General features: G+C 36.4%; 1 protein-coding gene across 1 annotated transcript in view; it reads right to left on the minus strand.

Annotated features, from left to right (window-relative positions):
- Positions 1-329: 329 nt before the first annotated feature.
- The window catches only part of VPS13A (vacuolar protein sorting 13 homolog A), a gene marked incomplete at both ends in the record, with an annotated part of 95496 nt that continues 75796 nt past the window's right edge, over positions 330-20029 (minus strand). The window contains 10 exons of the mRNA XM_079548343.1: positions 330-380; positions 3000-3074; positions 3915-4038; positions 4706-4791; positions 14264-14378; positions 18215-18338; positions 18538-18583; positions 18917-19080; positions 19190-19265; positions 19646-19759. Coding sequence (XP_079404469.1) covers positions 330-380; positions 3000-3074; positions 3915-4038; positions 4706-4791; positions 14264-14378; positions 18215-18338; positions 18538-18583; positions 18917-19080; positions 19190-19265; positions 19646-19759 — 975 coding nt within the window. The remainder of the gene's footprint in view (positions 381-2999; positions 3075-3914; positions 4039-4705; positions 4792-14263; positions 14379-18214; positions 18339-18537; positions 18584-18916; positions 19081-19189; positions 19266-19645; positions 19760-20029) is intronic.

The raw sequence follows: 20029 nt of genomic DNA on the forward strand, positions 1-20029 counted from the left end.
AGTGCCAAAAGTCATGGTAAAACAAATTCATATAAATTTTATTTTGGAAAAAAAAAAAAAGGCTGGAATTTTTGAGTTAAAAAAAAAAAAAAGCTGAAACTTGGCAAAATTTTTCATCACTTGAGGTTTGAGGGTTTTTAAAACTTAATAGTAGCTTTCTTTTTATGATATATCTGTAGATTGGTGTGACAATTAATTTCATCAATCATCTCCCTGTCCTTTTTCATGTTATTTGCAAAATATTGCTGATATGCAACTAGTTCTTCTTGTTCAAGAGGAGTTAGAAGGTAGCTGCTCAGTTCTCTTCATGTCCGGTGCTTCTCCATTCATTATGATTTTGGCCGATTCTCTCTCACTTCTTCCAATTTAGCAAGGATCCACTGTGTGGAGGAAAAGAAAAAAAAATGAAAATGTATCCTTGGTAAAAGCCGTACAGAGCAGTTGAAAATGTGATTAGGATGACAGACCCTCTATTACCTGGTATATACTATCTACTATCTCTACTATCTGTTCTCTTCCTGAGTTTTAACGTTTTTCCGTTGTAGATGCTAAATCCTGATTTTAGCACATGAAAAAGATAACGTTGGCATGGTGGCACTGAAGCAGTGTCACTGAAGTGATCATAGAATCATAGAATCACCAAGGTTGGAAAAGACCTAAAAGATCATCCAGTCCAACCGTTCACCTATTCCCAATAGCTCCCACTAAACCATGTCCCTCAGCACAACATCCAGCCTTTCCTTGAACACCCCCAGGCTCGGTGACTCCACCACCTCCCTGGGCAGTCCATTGCAGTGCCTGACCACCCTTTCTGAAAAGTAATACTTCCTCATGTCCAGCCTGAATCTCCCCTGCCGTAGCTTGAAGCCATTCCCTCTGGTCCTATCACTAATGACACGAGAGAAGAGGCCGACCCCCAGCTCACTACAACCTCCCTTCAGGAAGTTATAGAGAGCAATGAGGTCTCCCCTGAGCCTCCTCTTCTCCAGGCTGAACATTCCCAGCTCCTTCAGCCTCTCCTCATATGGCCTGTGTTCCAGACCCCTCACCAGCTTTGTTGCCCTCCTTTGAACACGTTCCAGGGCCTCAATATCTTTCTTGCAGTGAGGGGCCCAAAACTGGACACAATACTCGAGGTGCGGCCTCACTAGTGCTGAATATAGGGGAACAATCACCTCTCTGCTCCTGCTTGCAACACTGTTTTTGATGCAAGCCAGGGTGCCACTGGCCTTCTTGGCCACCTGGGCACACTGTCGGCTCATGTTCAGCCGAGCATCAATCAGTACCCCCAGGTCCATTTCCTCTACGCAGTCCTCCAGCCACACCGCCCCAAGCCTGTAGCGTCGCCTGGGGTTGTTGTAGCCAAAGTGCAGGACCCAGCATTTGGCCTTGTTGAAACTCATCCCATTGGCTTCAGCCCAGCTCTCCAGCCTGTCCAGGTCCCTCTGTAGGGCCTCGCTACCCCCAGGCAGATCCACGCTTCCAGCCAATTTGGTGTCATCTGCGAATTTACTGAGGGTGCACTTGATCTCATACCCATTACTGAAAAAGACACCAGTTTCATTTTTACTATTACTAAAAGGCTTGCCTCAATTTCTTCTCTATTTATCAAGCATAAGTGTAGCATTTGTAGAAGTGACTATAGGCTCAATGGCACAGAAACAACTCTCAAAGACCTTTTTTTCTTTCTGTAAGTTAGCCTCCAATACTCCAATAATTTTTGATGTATCTGTAAAGCATTCCTTCACTATGATAGAACCACCATTCATACCAAGTCATACTTGCAGTCCTGTTGCTTTCCTGAAGTACATGGGCATTCCTAAAAAGGGCAAGCCTTTTTTTTTTTTTTTTTTAAAGTACGCTCAGCTTTTTCAGCTTCTTGTTCCTTAAGTTCCTTGCTTAAGACTTACAATACACATGAAGCAAAAGTTTAATTTTTGGTATTCTTCCTCGCACAGCTGGGGCACAGTTGGGACTCCCCTCCCACACAGATTCCTGGTCTCAGTTCAGTGTGGGCTCCTCTGGGATCTTGAAAGTATTTGTGATGCTTTTTGAGGAAGGGGCCAAATGATATGACTCAAATGTGGTTGTAAGCTACCATTGTGAGAACAAAGGCTACTTAAACTTGTTGAGAAGATGGAACTTTCACAATATGCTTCATATCCATATCCCACTGATGTACACACATGCAAAATTAATGTATTGCTTGTGAAAATAACAATTCACTCTGATAGAAATAAGAGAACTTGAGCTACTAGAAATAAGAGAACCTGCTACTATGGAGGTCTGGTAGCAGACCTGAACCACTCTTCTGCAGTGAAAGTTAACAATGACAAAATGAAGAGATCTTGTAGAACGTGTCCATTAATAACATGATGTATCAAATAAACTCCTTTATTTTCAACAAGGATTCTTGCTCATTAGTCTGGGGAGAGTTCACCAATAATACTCTATCAAAACTTACTGTTTTAGTTCATATTCTTGACTGTTTACTTTTGTTGGCAATACTGTTAAATCAGCTGCCTGGTAGACAGTAGTAATTCCTAAGATTTCAGTATAGAAAACTTTAGTGTTTGGATCAAGTATTTCTGATATTCAGTACTGAATAGGCTATTGCATACGGTTAATCTGTACAAGCTGTGTGGAAACAGAAAGCCATTTCATGTAATTTGTGTTGAGTAGACTAAAGAATTCCCTGCGCATTCTGGAGCACTCTTGTTTGTACTGAAAAACTTTGGTTCACTCGCAAGCAAAAAGGAGCACATACCTCTTACCTCCATTCCCAGAAACTTCGTTTCTGCATCTACCAAGCAAACAATCAAGTAATTGAACTCATGTTCATCAGAGATAACAGGGAGATTATTCGTATTTTACAAATGATTTTGTCAGTATGACAAGGAACACGTTCTTTTCTTGTCAGCACTCAAGTTAGAGAACAGTCCTTTCATTTTCTAAGCCAAATGTAACAAGGGATGATTGTGACCATATTTTGATTTTACCTTAGCATCTTCTGGACTTCTGAAGTTAATAATTTTTCCAAATTCTTTGGCATGGAACACAGACTTTACTCGTTCCTTTAAAAAGAAAAAAAAAGGAATGATCAGTTGTTTTCTTCAAAACTGGTAGGACAAGAAAGAATGGTTTTAAATTAAAAGAGAGAAAATAGATTACAAGTCAGCGGGAAGGTTTTCACATAGAAGGCAGTGAGGTGCTGGAACAAGATGACCTGAGAATTGCTGCATGCCTCACCTCCTGAGGTGTTCAAGACCAGGCTGGATGCAGCATGACCTTGAGAATTTCTGCATGCCTCACCTCCAGAGGTGTTCAAGACCAGGCTGGATGCAGCCCTGGGCAGTCTGATCTAATTGGGAGGTTGGATCATTTTTGAGGTCCCTTCCAATTAAGCAATTGTGTGACTCAATGAAAATAGGTAAGAACTCCTCACCAGTTATTTAACACTAAGGCAGATATGGTTCAGACAGTACCATGTGCCTCTTATACGAATCTGAGTGTGTCACATCTTATGCACACACCCTAAAAACTTTATTTTCTGCATAAAGGCATAGTAGACAGGAACTGTCCAGTGGTAACAAACTTCTTTATGCCATGGAGCCACCAAAGGTTTACCAGGGAAATAAGGGTTTTGCTTGTTTTAAAGAAAAGTATGAAATTTGGAAATGTTAGACAGACTGGCATATGTTAGCTAGAATATACCTGAGACTCAAGGAACAATTTCAGGTGCAAACACCAAGTCAGCATTTTGCTTAAAAATAGCCAGAAAATTGTAACGTAAGGGTTGCCAACACCACGTTGAGACACCTTTGTCTAAGTACACCTCAACTTGGCGAGAGATCAGGAATTCAGTTTTACAAATAAGCACTAAAAGGAAACAAAATGCAATCAGGTTAACATACCTTTGCTTCAATGCGTAATCTCCTGCCATCAACAATGAATGGTTCTTTTGTAAATTCGTCATAAGTGTATTGCCACTCACATGTCAACTGTCCAAATGTCCCTTTTGTCACAAATAAGACGCCACTAGGGGAAAAAAAAAAAAAAGAAACTCATACATTAAAAATGAACGTGAAAAATATCTGAAGTTATCAAGTTAACTCTAAATCTAGCGGCATCCTATATTTGTTCTGAAACATGTCATGTCTAATCAGATGTGACAACTACGCTGGATTGTTTCTGAAAGTCTGAATTTTGAATGCTCTCTCTTAAATGAGTTTCACAGCAAAAGCAAAACAATATTTCTAGCTGTGTTTCTGCAAAAAGTCACAGACTTAATTTATGAAGGATACTTGATGCTTAACCATTAAACATACATTGCTGACCCTCTGTTCCTAGATTTTCCTTCATTATGCCAACATCTAAGAGAATCTCTTAGATTAATTCCACTGACCACAGCCTTATCAGATTTATTATCAATCTTGCTGAGCTACAGAAATCACAAAACCAACAGTCTTTTAGTCTCCTTAAATAGGAAGGTTATCATGACACTCAAATAACATACTCTCATGCTGAACAGTGCTGCTGTGAAAGTGATTAACAAAAAGCACACTAAGCATGCCTTCCCCAGTACTCTATCCATATACGTAATGACCCATGTCAAAGCAATGTTACTGATTAAGAATTACTAGGACATGCCCATTTTTGATGATAGAGGTTTACTTACTTCTTACTCACAGTCAAAACTGCTTACCTCTTTGTCACCATTAACAGATCTGTACTGTTGACCATAGCATGTGCAATATATCTGAGTTTTGCAAATCTTCCATTTTCAATTTTCTAAGAGACAAAATTTTATAGCGTGAGTATGCAAGTATAAACTGATGTGTTTATTATTTGTTTAAAATGTATTATGTCCCAGAAGAATAAGCTGTAACAGCATTACCGCATACTTTTAAGTAAAAGGCTTCATTTATTACTCGGAATATGGCTCACAGATCTGTGACAGCTAAGAATTACACTATGCAGAATTATTTGGTCCTTAAAAATGCAAATATGCAAACAGAAATCAATCCTAGCAAGAAGTGGCAAGGAACAGTGTAATTGTTACATATTGTTAGCACACTCCAAACTATCGCTCATACAATTCAAAGACAACGCAAGAAGTAGGTATAGGTTAAGATATACCTAAGGAGACTCATTTTTTGATTTTTGCGAGGACTGAACTCCAAAACATTGGAGTCATTAACCCTGGGTTCAATCCATACTTGACTCTACAAAATCCTACTTGCCATACATACAATGAAACCCAAATATGCATTTGAGGTAACACTTATCACTTCCATCTATTCCTTCATTTCCCTCTGAACTTGCTTAATTTAAAAAACAAATAAATGAACAAAATAACCCCACAATGGCTGTGAATATTGTAGCTGAATATTCCTTACTAGGCAACAAATTTACACCACAGTGACAGCAGATTAGTGGCTTGGGTTTTGGTTTTTTAAACAGAGACTCTGCCATTTTAACAGAACTTGGCAAACAAAAGAGTTCTGACTTTCCAGGCAAGTACTGATCAGGTTATTGATCACATTAAGATCAGTGCATCTTGTCTGAGAGAAACAACATCCTCAACTGCTTGTCTGCTTTCCATATGTTATATTGGATGTAAAAATAGATCAGTATAAACAAGTATAATTTAATAAATAGCCAACTGTAAGCACACTGAAAACATAGGTTAGCTGTCACAATAGTTAAAATGCCAGAACACTTAACGATTATTCTTTACCAGTGACAAATATTAAAGGCACTTAACTAAGGCTACACTAAGACTAGAAATCTGACAGCACAGATAATTCCACTTGCCTAGTTTTCTAAAAATGATGCCTTCCCACAAAGATGCTGAATCTTTCATTACTGAAATACAAGAACATTTGAATAACAGGTTCCCAAAATAGATCTTTCCAGAATGAACATGAACAGTGAATCAAAATTGAGATTATTTTCCTATCCCCATGCATGTTGGGCTGCAAAATCATGACTATCGATCATGATTTTGCGCCTCCCTTTTTTAGTCACTGCGCAAGTTCATTAGTGTTAGCATCAAGGTCAGGGAAAATACATAAAAATGAATGGCATAATAAATGTAGAATTAAGAGCTTAGTAAATGGGAAATTTATATTTTATTTTTTCTCTTCTAGAAAGATGTTTGAAAACTCTTTAGTGAGGCTATGTATGCCTAGTTTTGTCACCAGAGGAATCAAGTTTTTCCCTGCATCTTATATGATGTAGAAGCTTGGACCACTAAGTAATTAAAAAATTGTCTCACAAGACAGTTCCTATGTTATTCCAGCAATGCAGAAAGAGAAAGGATAATTGAACTGAGGCAGTGGCATTTAAACTTGTAACAGTCACAGCACGTATTCTGAATGTTGGCCAGCAATTTCTCTTGCTGGTCTCTTGATCAGTATCTCTCTTCTACTAACAGCAGTTACAGAGGAGAAGCATTTAGAAATTTAGTCTCATCATGATGATCTCCAGTCTTTCTCTCGCATCAAAACAAGACTTCCTTAATTTTCATGTAGCATTGGAATAAGTCCTGACTTGGACTAATGAGAACCAAGTTACCTCTTTTAGACTTCTCACTACTTTGCTAGGCAATTTTTGACAAGTCATGTTGCTCCACTGTAACTCATTCAGTTTACTGATAATGTACTGAGAATTACGATTTATGTAAATGCAGTTCTTAAGCATCACAGAGGTTGAAATCCTACAAGGTGATTATACATACGTCCCAAAAATTCCATAGAAACTACTAAAATTCACAAAGCAGTGACTCTCAGCGCTGAAATATTGTTAGCATATGGTGCACAAAGCTATTTAGATAGCTGAACTGAGATTAAACTACTACTCATTGTTAGCTGTAAGTCAAAGACCATAAATTCACAATATCTATGTTCCATAGTTTTGTAGACAGCAGATGTTAACTGGGAAATTAACACAGGACAAGTGTTGTGCAACTACAAAATATGCATCTATACCAATGCCTATGGTTACTTAGGATAGTTCATTTTCTACCTTTTTTCTTTTTTTGCAAATCTCTTTTTGTATTAGACGTGCACCCATCCATCATGAAATATACCATAGAAGGATAGACCAATCTACTGCTGATAATTCTCACAGAAAAAGCAGTACTATGCTCTGCCTGCCAAATAGCTGATAGAACTGAAGCATACAAGGGTATAAAATTTATCTCTCTAAAAATGTATAAATGAATTTTAATTTCACTGTACCTAGCTATTAATTATCTCATACCAACTGTTTGATGATGCAAAACTACAAAACATTGGTTAATCCCTGTTCAATATCAGTTGCACTACTATAAGAATCAAAACCTGATTTTTAAAACAAAACTTCCATGCTTCAGTTTAAGAAATATTGAATACTATGAATGTTCTGATTCATGAGTCCACTTTGAAATTAAATGAAACAGTTGAAAAAGGGCACTTGAGCAGCTGTAAAATGCACAGCAATAAAAGCATAAATGCACTCTTTAGAAAATTATTCTTACCTGCAATTCAGATAATTAGATATCTCTGCAATAAACTAGTAAGTAGTAAATTTGATCATCTGTGCAGGGGAATGCAAATATGCCCAGTGTCTACAAGTGGCATCTCTGAGTTTAGAAAGACTCTAAACCACAGTACATGCCTTTAATTCACTGGAAAAGAAGCACAGAGGCCTTTGATTATGTTAGAAATGAGAAGAAAAAAGAAAAAAGTAAGCAGGAGAACAAGATTTAAAATCTATGACACTTCTATTATAGCTCTGCAAAACGTAGTAGCAGTATGTGAGAAAAAAAGTTGCAACGTCTGACATCATTTTTGAACTCCTCAACTGAACAAAGTTTGTAAAAAGTTTGTAAAGCCTTTCTACTTAAAAAGTAGTTATGCATATGTTACCCAATCCTACTGATGTTCAGATCAACTTTATTTTTTACTAGGTTTTTAGATTGCCAGTCCCTCACTGTACTGAGTCCAGCCGCGATTCCAGAGAGGGCAATAGGAATCCCAGGGAGAGGGAGGGCAATTGCCTTAATACCCCATTCCCTTTCCCTTTTTTCTCCCAGCTTTCATTCCTGAGCACAGTGTATGATGTTGTGCAGTCTCTTTTTGATCAGTTTGGGTCAGCTGTCTTGGCTGCATTCCCTCCCAGCCTCTTGTGCATTTCATGGTGGGACAACATGAGAAATCGATAAGACTTTGTCTAAGACTTTCTTTGACACTGCAAGTGCAGGTCAGGAAGAACTAAAACATCAACACTTTTGATCACAAATCCAAAACATAGCATCTTGTGAACTACACAAGAATATAAAGATATAAATAATTCTACGCAAAACACTTGAGTAGAGAAAAAAGCTTGGTTGTATTTTTGCTAGAGACTTCAATGTCGACTTCATCTTTCAGCTCGTCATAAACTGACTTCTTCAGAACTTGCAGAATTACCATTTTCAGAAGGCTAGCTTGATATGACTATATATCCAATATTCCCCATAGATATATTAGTTCTAAGCAGCATTTAGGTTATTTGTTAGATTTAGCTTAGTTGTTTGAAGAAAGAAGAAAAGTTGTTAACCGAAACAACACAGAATAAAAGCATTCATTTTTCTGTGTGCAGAATTCTCTCCTCATCCTGTATTAATGACAACTAAAATTAATCTATTATCTTCTCATTCCAGCTGTCTGCTGTCTACAATGCCTCTTTACTGAAAAACAAACAACAAAGCTGAGGCTTCTGTACAAGATCTATTACCTGTAAACTTTAAGATTCCACTGAGGCATGCTGAGCATTAACCCAGAGCTCAGTGTGCTTCTCTTATGAGAAATCTTTGGTCAAGGTTAACATTTTCCCCTAAGGCAGGATACAACAAATCAGGACAATATCTTTCTTTTAGGAATGTTTCCTTCACAACAGAAATTTAATTTGTCTATGTAAACAGAATATCTTAGCATTCTAATCAAAAACTGACCAGGAGATTTCTTTTCATGCACTGAGCAGAGAAACCATACCAATCTATGAGTTCACTTTGATGACTGCATCCAAATGTTTTTCATGCTTTCTGCCAACACAACCCAAGTCCTTCAGTATGTAGCATCTGAAGCACTTGAATGGTTCACCTGGTAATCAGGGAAAAGGACTGCAGTTCTCTGCATTTTCTGACAGCCAACAAGGTTGTATATACTTTGCTTAGGACACTTCAATTTCCGCCGTATGTACTGCATATATATATAAACATATATATGTGAAGCGTACACATAGTTTTATTTTAGCTTGAGATTGAAGCATAAGCCACACAAGCTTCCATGTTATTTGTAAAGAACTAGTATTAGCTTCAGTCTCAAGCAGCTTGTAAGTATATACAACTCATCTGACTGGGGATGGGTAATGATTACATGATTATATTTAAGCTTTGTATGTATAGGTGGGTAAAGTTTCTCTTTAATCTAGACACAAAAGGCTTTCCTGGAAAGGAAGGAAATCTCTCAACTATGGGATTGCATGATAGCAGATGCCTGGGAAGGTTCAGGACAATGTAGGGAAAAAATAAGTTATTTTCAACCTCGGGAAGTATTTCTGCCTATAAGTTTAAGAAATAAAATCTCAGTTTTAGGGTACCAATCTACTAGAGGAAATGGAAATTTTTATTTGATGCAAACTTAAGGCCAGTAGACATGACGGAAAGAGAATAAAGGAGTATGACACTTTCTTCCACCCCTTGACTGTTCTTTTTTGGCAGATTGGGCTTTGAATACTAAGATGTGTTTGGAGTCTTCAATAACAGTACTGGAATTCAGATTCACAGAATTGCAAACTGGCTGTGGTCGGTCCAAATCCTCCTGCTCAGATAGGGCCAGGTGGCTCTTGGAAATCTCCAAGAAAAGAGAAATGTGCAAATACTCCACCCCCACCCAAGGACATGAGTTCAGAGCAGAGGGAAATGTAATTCTAATATAATAAGTGATACAGTTTGCTGTGTTATATATTTTCCCTATATATATGTATATAATATATATATGTATGTGTATACAAACACATTGCTTAAGACAGAAAAAAACTTCTACAAAACACTTGCTTTCATTTAAATAAAGTTTTTGTAGTTATTTCAAAAATACAACTAAACTCTACGAAGGAAACAAAATAATTAAAAGTATATAATCATGATTTACTAGCTTTTTTTTTTTTTTTGAGTAGCATTCTAAATTTTGCAATTCACACTAAGTTTAATTTTCACATTCTATAATGATTTATTTGTAGTAGTCTATATTTAGAAAAGCTAAAATGGTCAACTTGAGATGGGAAGTGCATAATCTCTAAAAACCAAGTTCTTTTTTGGGAGGGATGTTTCTTCTGTCAGAAATGTTAATCTTATGGTGTTCTGAAATGCAGAAAAATGTTTTGTTATAAAACTGACGTGCTATTTTGTTAGACAGATCACTAATGAAGACACAATTTTACAGGATATAAGAAGAAAGAGCTCTAAAAATCTGAGAAGAAGGAAACTTTAGATAATATATTTAAGTTACTAAACTCCAGTAAAGTTACTAAAAGGCGTCAGTAACCATTCCAGAAATTTGAGCCTAGAAATGTCCTCAACTTTTTGTCATGACATGGTTTTTTTTCAAGATTGAAGATAATTTCCAACATTCTTCAAGCATTTATATTTCTGATATCCACTGATACCTAAAAAATTCCCAAACTTTCCAACAGTGTTTCAATCAGTAACACAGTCTTTAATCTATTTCTTCATAACTTTGTGATGCTATTATTACAAACTAAATAGATACACAATATAAATAGTGATCTTAAGCATCAGTAGCTTAAAATAAAAAAAGCTCTCAAGTAGAGTTTTGCCTCCTTGGATCAAGGAGATTACAGGTAAATGTATTTCTTGGCCCACTGCACAAGAATCAGCAGCCTTTAAAGGCACAGAGACAGAATAAACACACTTAAAAGGTTTTAATAATTCTTTCCTCAGAATTTTGACAACTGAAAGACAACAAACAGTGAAACACAAAACAACATGGAATAAATTTGAAATCATCATAGAAGCTCTTTTGCTTGAGAGCAGTTTTAGCTGAAGAGTTCTTTCTTGTTATGGTAATTACAGTTATAGAAATATCTTTTGCAAGGTACCTTTAAAATTCAACACAAAAATATAATTTTGAACAAATGAACAAATCACATACAAAAAAAAAAAAAAAAAGAAAAAAAAAAGGAAAAGCCTTCCAGTGAATTCAAAATAAAACAATTCTAGAGAAACAAGTAATGCTGTTATTTAGATTTTACAATGCAAAGTTGTTCAGTGTTCTTATTTAGTGCTCTTCTATCTAGCTAAATAATATTCAAAAGCATCTACTTTCTTCTTATTTACGCTTTTATGCACAAAGCCTTATAAAATACAGGCATTTTCTGAAGTTATCACTGATTTTACATAGGGGTTTTCACTTTTTATTAGTGTTGCTATGAAAGGAATATAGACATTAAATTTATAACCAAATCACTTAAGGTTACAATTTAAAACAACTAATCAAACCCTTATATTTCATACATCTGAGGATTCCACATGACACATAACTTAAGCACTTAAGAGTTATGGTAAAACAGATGATGAATGGAAGTATAAAAGCATAAGTTAAATGTCACTTTCAAAGTAGATGCATTTTGTTTTTAAATACTTTTGTGGCTACTGTTTAGTCATAATCTAGTTTCTGGAAACATAAACTGTGATGCTGGAACAGAGCAGATGAATCCATTTTAGAATAGTTTAGATGTGTTTATTGTTCAGAAGAAAAGCAGACAAAATAGTTTTGAAATATGAAATAAATAGAATTTTAACCAAACAGTATTATAATACTGACTATACAATACTGACTGTACAACTCAATGAAGTATTACTAAGCATATTTATGATCCTCTACCAAGTTGTAAATAAGAACGCAAAAATATTAAATACATATTGTAGAAACACGTGGAAATAAAAGCTAAGTAGTGATATTACCACATAATTATAACTTTCAGCATGATTTTCACCTAATATCCGGTTATATATAACAATAAAAATTTCTAGACGTAGATTTTTTAATATATATTTATATATGCAATTTGTGTAGCACTCATCATCATACACTTCATTTAAGTTTCCTCCCGTCCCCCCACTTTTTTTTTTCCCCTCACAGTTTTAGAAGGAAGTTAGTATCAGTCAACCCTGATTGCTCAGTGGGAATTGTAGCAACAACATTTAATACTGAATGATCAAAAGAATAAGACAAAGGCCACTTGTATCTATTACAGTACATATTATCCTAACTGTCATCATCATCATCACTGCTATTGTGAGTCTTAGTCCATTCCCTGTAGGCCTGTCTTTTCTGAAAGCATGACAAGAGAAGAAGAAAGCAGTATTAGTTTAGATTGATTTGTTTGGCTGGAATTTTTTTTTTAATTTAAGCAAAATAATAAGACAGTAATTCTGAAGTGACAGTACATGGCAAAGTACAAGCATGTTGAATTGCCTCATATATTCTATTCATTTCGGCCAGCATTTACAATCACTAAAAGGAGTTTTATTCGGATCTAACATGACATTATGTTGAAAACACTACTGCACATTAAGTGCACTACCAATGCAGATCTATATGCAAAAAATAAATAAAAGGGATGGGGTTACTACTCTTTTTCCTCATAACAAGACATTATGCTATCGAAAATGTTGCATACAGGGTGGTTTGTAACACAGTCTCATGCAGGAAAGAGGCACATCTCTCGAATAAAAAAATGTTAAGAATCAAAAATCCTGGTTGAAGAGAAATAGGATAAAGGACTGAATACATATTCTATGCCACAAAATCGTCAGTAGTAAATTATAACATGAAACACTGAAATCTTTAAATTTTAGTTACTTTCAATGGTGGCTGCCATCACGAAATTTGACAAGCTTATTAGTTACGCACTTATAAGACGGATAATTAAAGGTGGTACTAATGTACTCAACAATACAACAGAGAAAAACTGGCGTTACATATGACATTGCAGAATTTCTTGAAAGTTCCTTAAAAAAAGAAAAACCAAATGCAAACATGTAAAAAAGATTAAGAAAAAGTAAAAATAATGCGATGTCTTTACAAATATTTCTATGTTAGAGCTGAATCTGTTAGCCTGTTAGCATTTGTTTTAATGATAATTTTTAAACAGAAAATCAGATGTTTTTTGAAGTCCCTTCTCTTGACAGAAAGAAGAGGAACATTAACAACCTTACACTGTTCATTAGTGGTAGCTTCCAGCTACACTATACTTAAGGTATTGCTTTTACACGCTGCTTTCAGTTACTTCTCAAAATCTAAAAAGCCCCAAAGTCAACTCAATTATTATCTAAATCTCCCTAGAGATTATTCTTGTACGACTGCACCAACATTTGCACAGTGAGAATCCTTCAGTTATTTAAAAATAAATTTATTGAAAAAATCTATTTATATATTAGATATAAATTATATTATTAAAAATAAATATAAACTGGAGATGCTTACATCTCCAGTTTCCATTAATGCAGTTTCTAAATACTTCCTTATCACTTACGTGCAAGTATTTTTTACAATGCGATTTTATTTATAACAGAGGAAAAAAACATAAACTTTGTATGCTGCATAATAATGGAAATTATTTTCACTTTTACATCTAGGTCAAATTTGCTTCAGTGGTATCTGAATGAAAGAATAAATTCCCAAACCATTGCTCAGCATGTTCTTCATGCAAATAGTATTCCACTTCAAAAGTGTTTACATTCTTTTAGTGGCTGTAAAGTGACATAAATGCAGCTATTTCAAGTACACTTATTAAGTATATTTAATATGTTATTTTATATAAAACTGTGATGAAAAAGTCACCATTTAGAATTTGTATAACAAAGTGACAGAAAAATATATTTTATATTTATCCCCGCTATTTATCAAAAATAAAAATTTAGGACAGCTTATTTAGTTATACATACAAAATATTTTCTTCTTTTAAAGTATTCCATATCTTCCACAAACCTCTACAGATACATTGGCATAAGTTATGATGTCTTTTTCAAAACTTACATCATGGATATTAAGTCACCACAATAGTCATAAATCTATGAAATTATATGGAACTTCCTTAACTACCGAATTATTGGGAAAGAGGGTGACAGGATTTTTTTTTTTTTCCCTAAGGCTACTTCTAAAAAATACTTAGTTTAACATATTAAGAGTTAAATTTTATGCCATTTCTTCACCTGTAACATTTGACTTCCGGTTCCATCTCTTAATCTGTAAGGTCTAATAACACCATCTTCACCAAAGAAGCGAGGTGGGCGTAGGCTTACCACATCTTCTGACGAATCTGCAACTCTGACAATAAATCAGATTTAAGTTAATAATCAAATTTAAGTTACATATCAGTATAGGTACTTAGCTATAATATTTAACCAAAGCGTCTATTTTATATTCAAAATATTGTAAATTCATGTACAACAGCTGTTGTTGTCTGTATAGACATTTGACGCATAAACAGAAAATAACCACTCTGTGAAATAATTAAAAGGTTTCTAATTAATACAATTATTTCAGAGAATGACTTCTAGAACATGAGATAACTCAAAGCAGAACACAACTGGAATAATTCATTGAAGAAGAGAACAGTTGAGGTTGGAAGGGAACTGTGGAAGTCATGTAGCCCACTCCCCTTCTCAAGAAGGGACACACAGAGCAGGATGCCCAGGACCACAGCCAGGCAAGCCTTTGGAGATCACCAAGAATGGAGACTCCACAACATCTCTGATCAATCTATGCCAATACTTCATCTCCCACACAAGGAAGTATCTCCTGATGTCAGACAAAATTGTTTTCTAGTTTGTGCCCATTGCCTTTGGTCCTGTCACTGGACACCACTGAACAGAGCTAGGTTCTGTCTTGTTGGTACTCTCCCTTCAGGTATTTACAGATACTGATAAGATCATCCCACTAGTCCTTCTGTTCTTCAGACTGAACAATCCTAGCTCCATCAGTCTTTCCTCAGAGGAGAAATTCTGCAGTTCCTTCATCATCTCTGTGGCCCTTCGCTGGATTTTCTCCGTGAGTCACTTATAGCAAGTAGCGAAGATGACACAGCACTTCAGGTATGGTCTTCTCAGTTGAGGGAAAATCACGTCCTTTGACTTGCTGGCAAATACTCTTCCTAATGCAGCTCAGTATGCCATTAGCCTATTTTGCTGCAAGGGCACCTTGATGGCTTGCATTCAGTTTGGTATCCACTTGGATTCCATTGGGCATTTACTGCAAAGCTACTTCCCATCTGAGTGGACTAGCATGTACTGGTGCCTGAGACTCTTCCGCTCAAGTTGCAAGACTTTTCACTTCCTGAACTTCAGGAGGTTCCTATCAGCCAACTTCTCCAGCTTACCGAGGGCCCTCTGGATGGTAGCACGACTCTCTGATCAATCAGACACACATCCCGATTTTGTGTTATCCAAATGTACTGAGTGCACTCAGTCTCACCATGCAGATCATTAATGAAGACATGAAATGTGACTGCACCCTGTATGACCCCCAGGGTACCTTTATTCATTGCTGGCCTCCAACTAGACTGTATCACTCACCACTACCATCTGGGTCATTCAGCATAGTTTCTTCCCACCTTAATGCCTGAGTTTCCAACCCATAATGCAAAAGCTTCTTGGTGGGCAGTGGTGCCAATGGCCTTAGTTAAGTCAAGGAAGATAATGCTCTCCTCTCATCACTTAGCCTAGTGCTTTCATCACAGAAGATTATCAGTTTGGTTATACATGATTTTCTCTTCATGAATCCACACAGATTATTTTTGGAAATTTGCTTATCTCTCGTAAGTCTGGAAATTGTTTCCAGTATGACTCCATCACCTTCCTAGGAGATGAGGTAAGATTGACTGACCTCACTACAGTTCGCCTGGTATTTTTTCACACCTTTTTTGAAAACAGGAGTGATATTTGTTTTCCTCCATTCTTCAGACTTGTCTTAATCATCAGAATAGATGAAAGATTATCTAGAAATGCCTATGACAGTATCTGCCAGCTCCCTTAGCACTTGTGGGTGCATCCCACCAGGGCCCATAGGCTCATAAATGTTCTGTTTGTTTTAAGTATTCCTTGATATGTTCCTCTTCCACTGAGATTCTTTCTTGCTCCAGCATTTGCCCTGGTCTGTGCGAAGTGGAATTCCTGAAGGCCACTCTTGCTGCTAAAAACTGAGACAAAGAAGGTGTTTTGTTCATCAGTTTTTCACTGTCTTATAATCAGGTCTCTTTCTTCATTCCACATTTTGTCCACTTTTTCCCTCATCCTCCTTTTGCTGCATACATATTTATAGAAGTCTTTTTTTTTTTTTTTTTTTTTTTTTTTTTTTTTTTAAATACCCAGATTCAACACCATTTGGGCTTTAGTTTTCCCTAGATTTCATCCTGGATGCTTGGACAAGGCGTCTGTACTCCTCTCGATTTACGTGTTTTTGCTTCCACCCACCATATACTTCCTTTTCTTGTGTGCAAGTAATATCAGGAGCAACTTTTTCATCTCTGTAGACTTCTGTCATTTTGCCTGACAGATTAATAATATAATTACTTAATTAATGTCTGAGTATTCTATTTAAAAACTTGATGATTAAAGACAACCAAGCTTCTTCTGTTTTCTTTGCATTTCTCTACAAAGAAAGTCAAAGGGTAAAATACACAAGATACAGACAAATTTATGGTAGCAAAAATTAACAACTGTTATCAGCAGGATTTATGAAAAGCCCTCTCAAAACACATTCTCCAACTTACTTACAAATTGTAAATCTGTTATCATAAGCCCATTTACTATAAAGTTGAAAGGTGGGCCCTTGTAAACCTAGTAAGGTCCAACAAAAAGTGCATAGTTTTTCACTTGGGTTGAAGTAATCCCAGATATGTTGACAAACTGGGAGAAGTCCTTGTGAGTAGCCCTGCTGAGAAGGACTTACGAGTTCTGGCAGATGACAAACTCATCCTGGGTTCCATCAGAAGAGGGGTGACCACGAGGGTGAAGGAAGTGATTATCCCCCTCTACTCTGCTGTTGTGAGACCCCAGACCCCAGCTGGTGTAGTGAGACCAAGTCTGGGGCTTCCATCACAGAAAAGATGTAGACCTTTTGCAGAGGGATCAGAGGAGGGCCACAGATGTGATCCAGAGCTTGGAGCACCACTCCTATGAAGGCTTAAGGAATTGGGCTTGTTCAATTTGGAAAAGATAATGCTGTGGTGAGACCTCATTGTGGCCTTCCAGTACTTAAAGGGAGTTTATAGACATGAGAGAAATCAAATGTTTATACGGGCTGAAAGTGACAGGACAAGGGCAAGTAGTTTTAAACTAAAGAAAGGGAGATTTACATTAGATGTCATTTTTTTTTACTGAGGGGTTCATGAGGTTCTGGAACAGGTTGCTCAGAGATGTTGTGGATTCCCCACCCCTAGAGGTGTTTAAGGTCAGGTTGGATGGGGCCCCAGGCAACCTGATCTAATACTTGATCTAGTAGCAGGCAACCCTCTCTCTGGTAGGGGTGTTGAAACTTGATGATCCTTGAGGTCTCTTCCAAACCAAGCCATTCTCTGATTCTATGATTAAGGCTAATTATAAGGGAATGAGATTATCACATTATTCAGCATGCAATTCTGTCAGAGTTCTCAACTGTAGACTGCATCAAAAAAGGGGTGGCCAGCAGGTTCAAGAATGTGACTGTACCCCTTTAATCTGCCCTTGTAAGGCCCCATCTTCAGTACTACGTTCAGGTCTGGGGCTCCCAGAAGAATAAACACATGGAGCCATTGGAAAAGGTCCAGAAGAAGCAATGAAGGTGATCAGAGGGCTGGAGCACATGTCCTGCCTACAAAAACAGTCTGAGGAAGCTGTGCTCGTTCAGCTGGGAGATGAGGAGGCTCTGGTGAGACTGGCTTTTCAGTACTACAGCCTTAAACTGCAGTTGAGAAGATATTAAGTTCAGAATGAAGGTGGTGATGCATGGGAACAGGTTGCCCAGAGAAGCTGTTGATACCCTTTATCCATGGATAGGATAGATTTTTCATCTGCATTAATATTCAAGATTTTAAAGAAACACTAACATAGTGGTCATACAAATAATCAACATACCCCACATTTTGATTCATGCCATATGCCATTCTTCATATTAATTTTACTTACTTTTTGATACCCTGAAATGTGCTGCTTGCCATGTCTATGATTCCTCCAGTAGGCCTAGCTACTGCTCCCACTAATCCTTTTCCAACACCTTTGAAAAAACCAGCTGCTCCTTCTTTCTGAGCTCCTAGAAGGATCAAGTTTAGCAAATTGTTAAGAAAAAAAGACCATTTTACAATATTATTTGTAATTACATTTGTTCTTATTTGATGCACAACTACAGTCACTCCCACATTTAAATTAGAAGTCAGTGAGAACAAAGTCTTGATAAATGCAAAATCTCATCAAATATTGAGATTTTGAATCATATGAAGACCTAAACTTACCTCTTATTGGTTTTGTAACTATTCCAGTTATGCCACTGACAAAACCCTACCAAAAAGAAATGAAAGAGTTGTGACAAATGTTTCCACATTGTGCTTTTTATTCTTCTAACATTTTACTTATTACTTCTTCGATGAATAGTCAGAAAGTGTGTATTTTGTAGTATTCTAAAATCCACTCCAATTATCAGAATTAGAAGCACCTTCTTCGCCATTCTTATCATCTTGTCAATCCGCATATATTTTTCTTCAAAACTATCATTCAGTTGTGGCCATGTATTGGCAAACCAGAATTAAGTGGAACAGCTCTACAGAAACCTCTACATTTGCTATTTTTACCTCTATAAAAATCATTAAACTTTTTATCATTTTTTATTCTTACGGAAACTAATCCTTTTCCTCCACGAGTGATACCCTCTCTCAGACCAGTGGGCTGTTTATTCATGGCTTCTCTCCTTTTTTGCTGGTAATCCTCATCCATAGTTATTGCAGCAACACCTTTTGCCATAGCACCAGTGATTCTTGAGGCAGCACCTGCTAATCCACCTATGAGAAAAAAAACAACAACAACAATGTAAGTAAAATGCCACTGCAGCTTAGAAATACCTACGTTGCTTGCTACTGAGCATGCTGCTGTGATAATGTTAAAACCTACCAACAGCTCCCCCTACTAGTGCTTTAAGTCCTAGTGCCATTCCTTCTATAAATTCTTCAGGACCCTGGATGGCTCCCTGAGGAGGGAAAAAAACAAAAGAGAGCATTTATGCTATTTATATAAGTTGCAGATGGTATATATACTTAAACACCTATGTTTTTATTTTAATTCATATATATTTAACAGAGAGTAAATTAGATCTCTATTAAGTTCATTCATGCAGCATTAATTTACAGTAAGTACTGCAAGGAAAAGTCAATTGTGAATTAAGGGAAGTAATTTGTTTTTATGTCACTTGAGCTTTTCAGTAACTTTCCCTAATACTTTCACTTTGATTTTTTCAACTCTAGATCTCACCTTAAAATCACAAACATTATTTGTATACCCAAATTTTCAATAGAATTTATATCTAGCAGTTTTTGCAACATTTCACAAAAAGCCTGAAGAGATTGTTACCTGATAAGGTTCATAGAAAAATGCTTCTACTCCTTCGGATAAGCCTCTTATGAATCCAAATGGATTGCCCAAGACATCAAGACCAAGAATAAGAACATACATCTGCTTAATAGCCTAAAACAAAAATGGACATTCAGTAAAAATATTTCAGAAAGTATACTAAAAGCATTAAGGTATTGCTGCTTATTCAAAAACACAGAAGATGAATTTAATATGAAGAACTCAACATTTGGAAAAGTAGGTACAGATGTTTTAAAAATGACTGTATGGTGAGAAAAACATACTAAAATCAGTCAAATAATTCTACTGCTTGCAAGTATTTCACAAATAATTGAGATTTTGAGATTTTCCAAGGCAAGCATATTACCCAGACTTCACTCATAC

This window comes from Tetrao urogallus (assembly GCF_951394365.1).
Source record: "Tetrao urogallus genome assembly, chromosome: Z".
Taxonomy (NCBI): Eukaryota; Metazoa; Chordata; class Aves; order Galliformes; family Phasianidae; genus Tetrao; species Tetrao urogallus.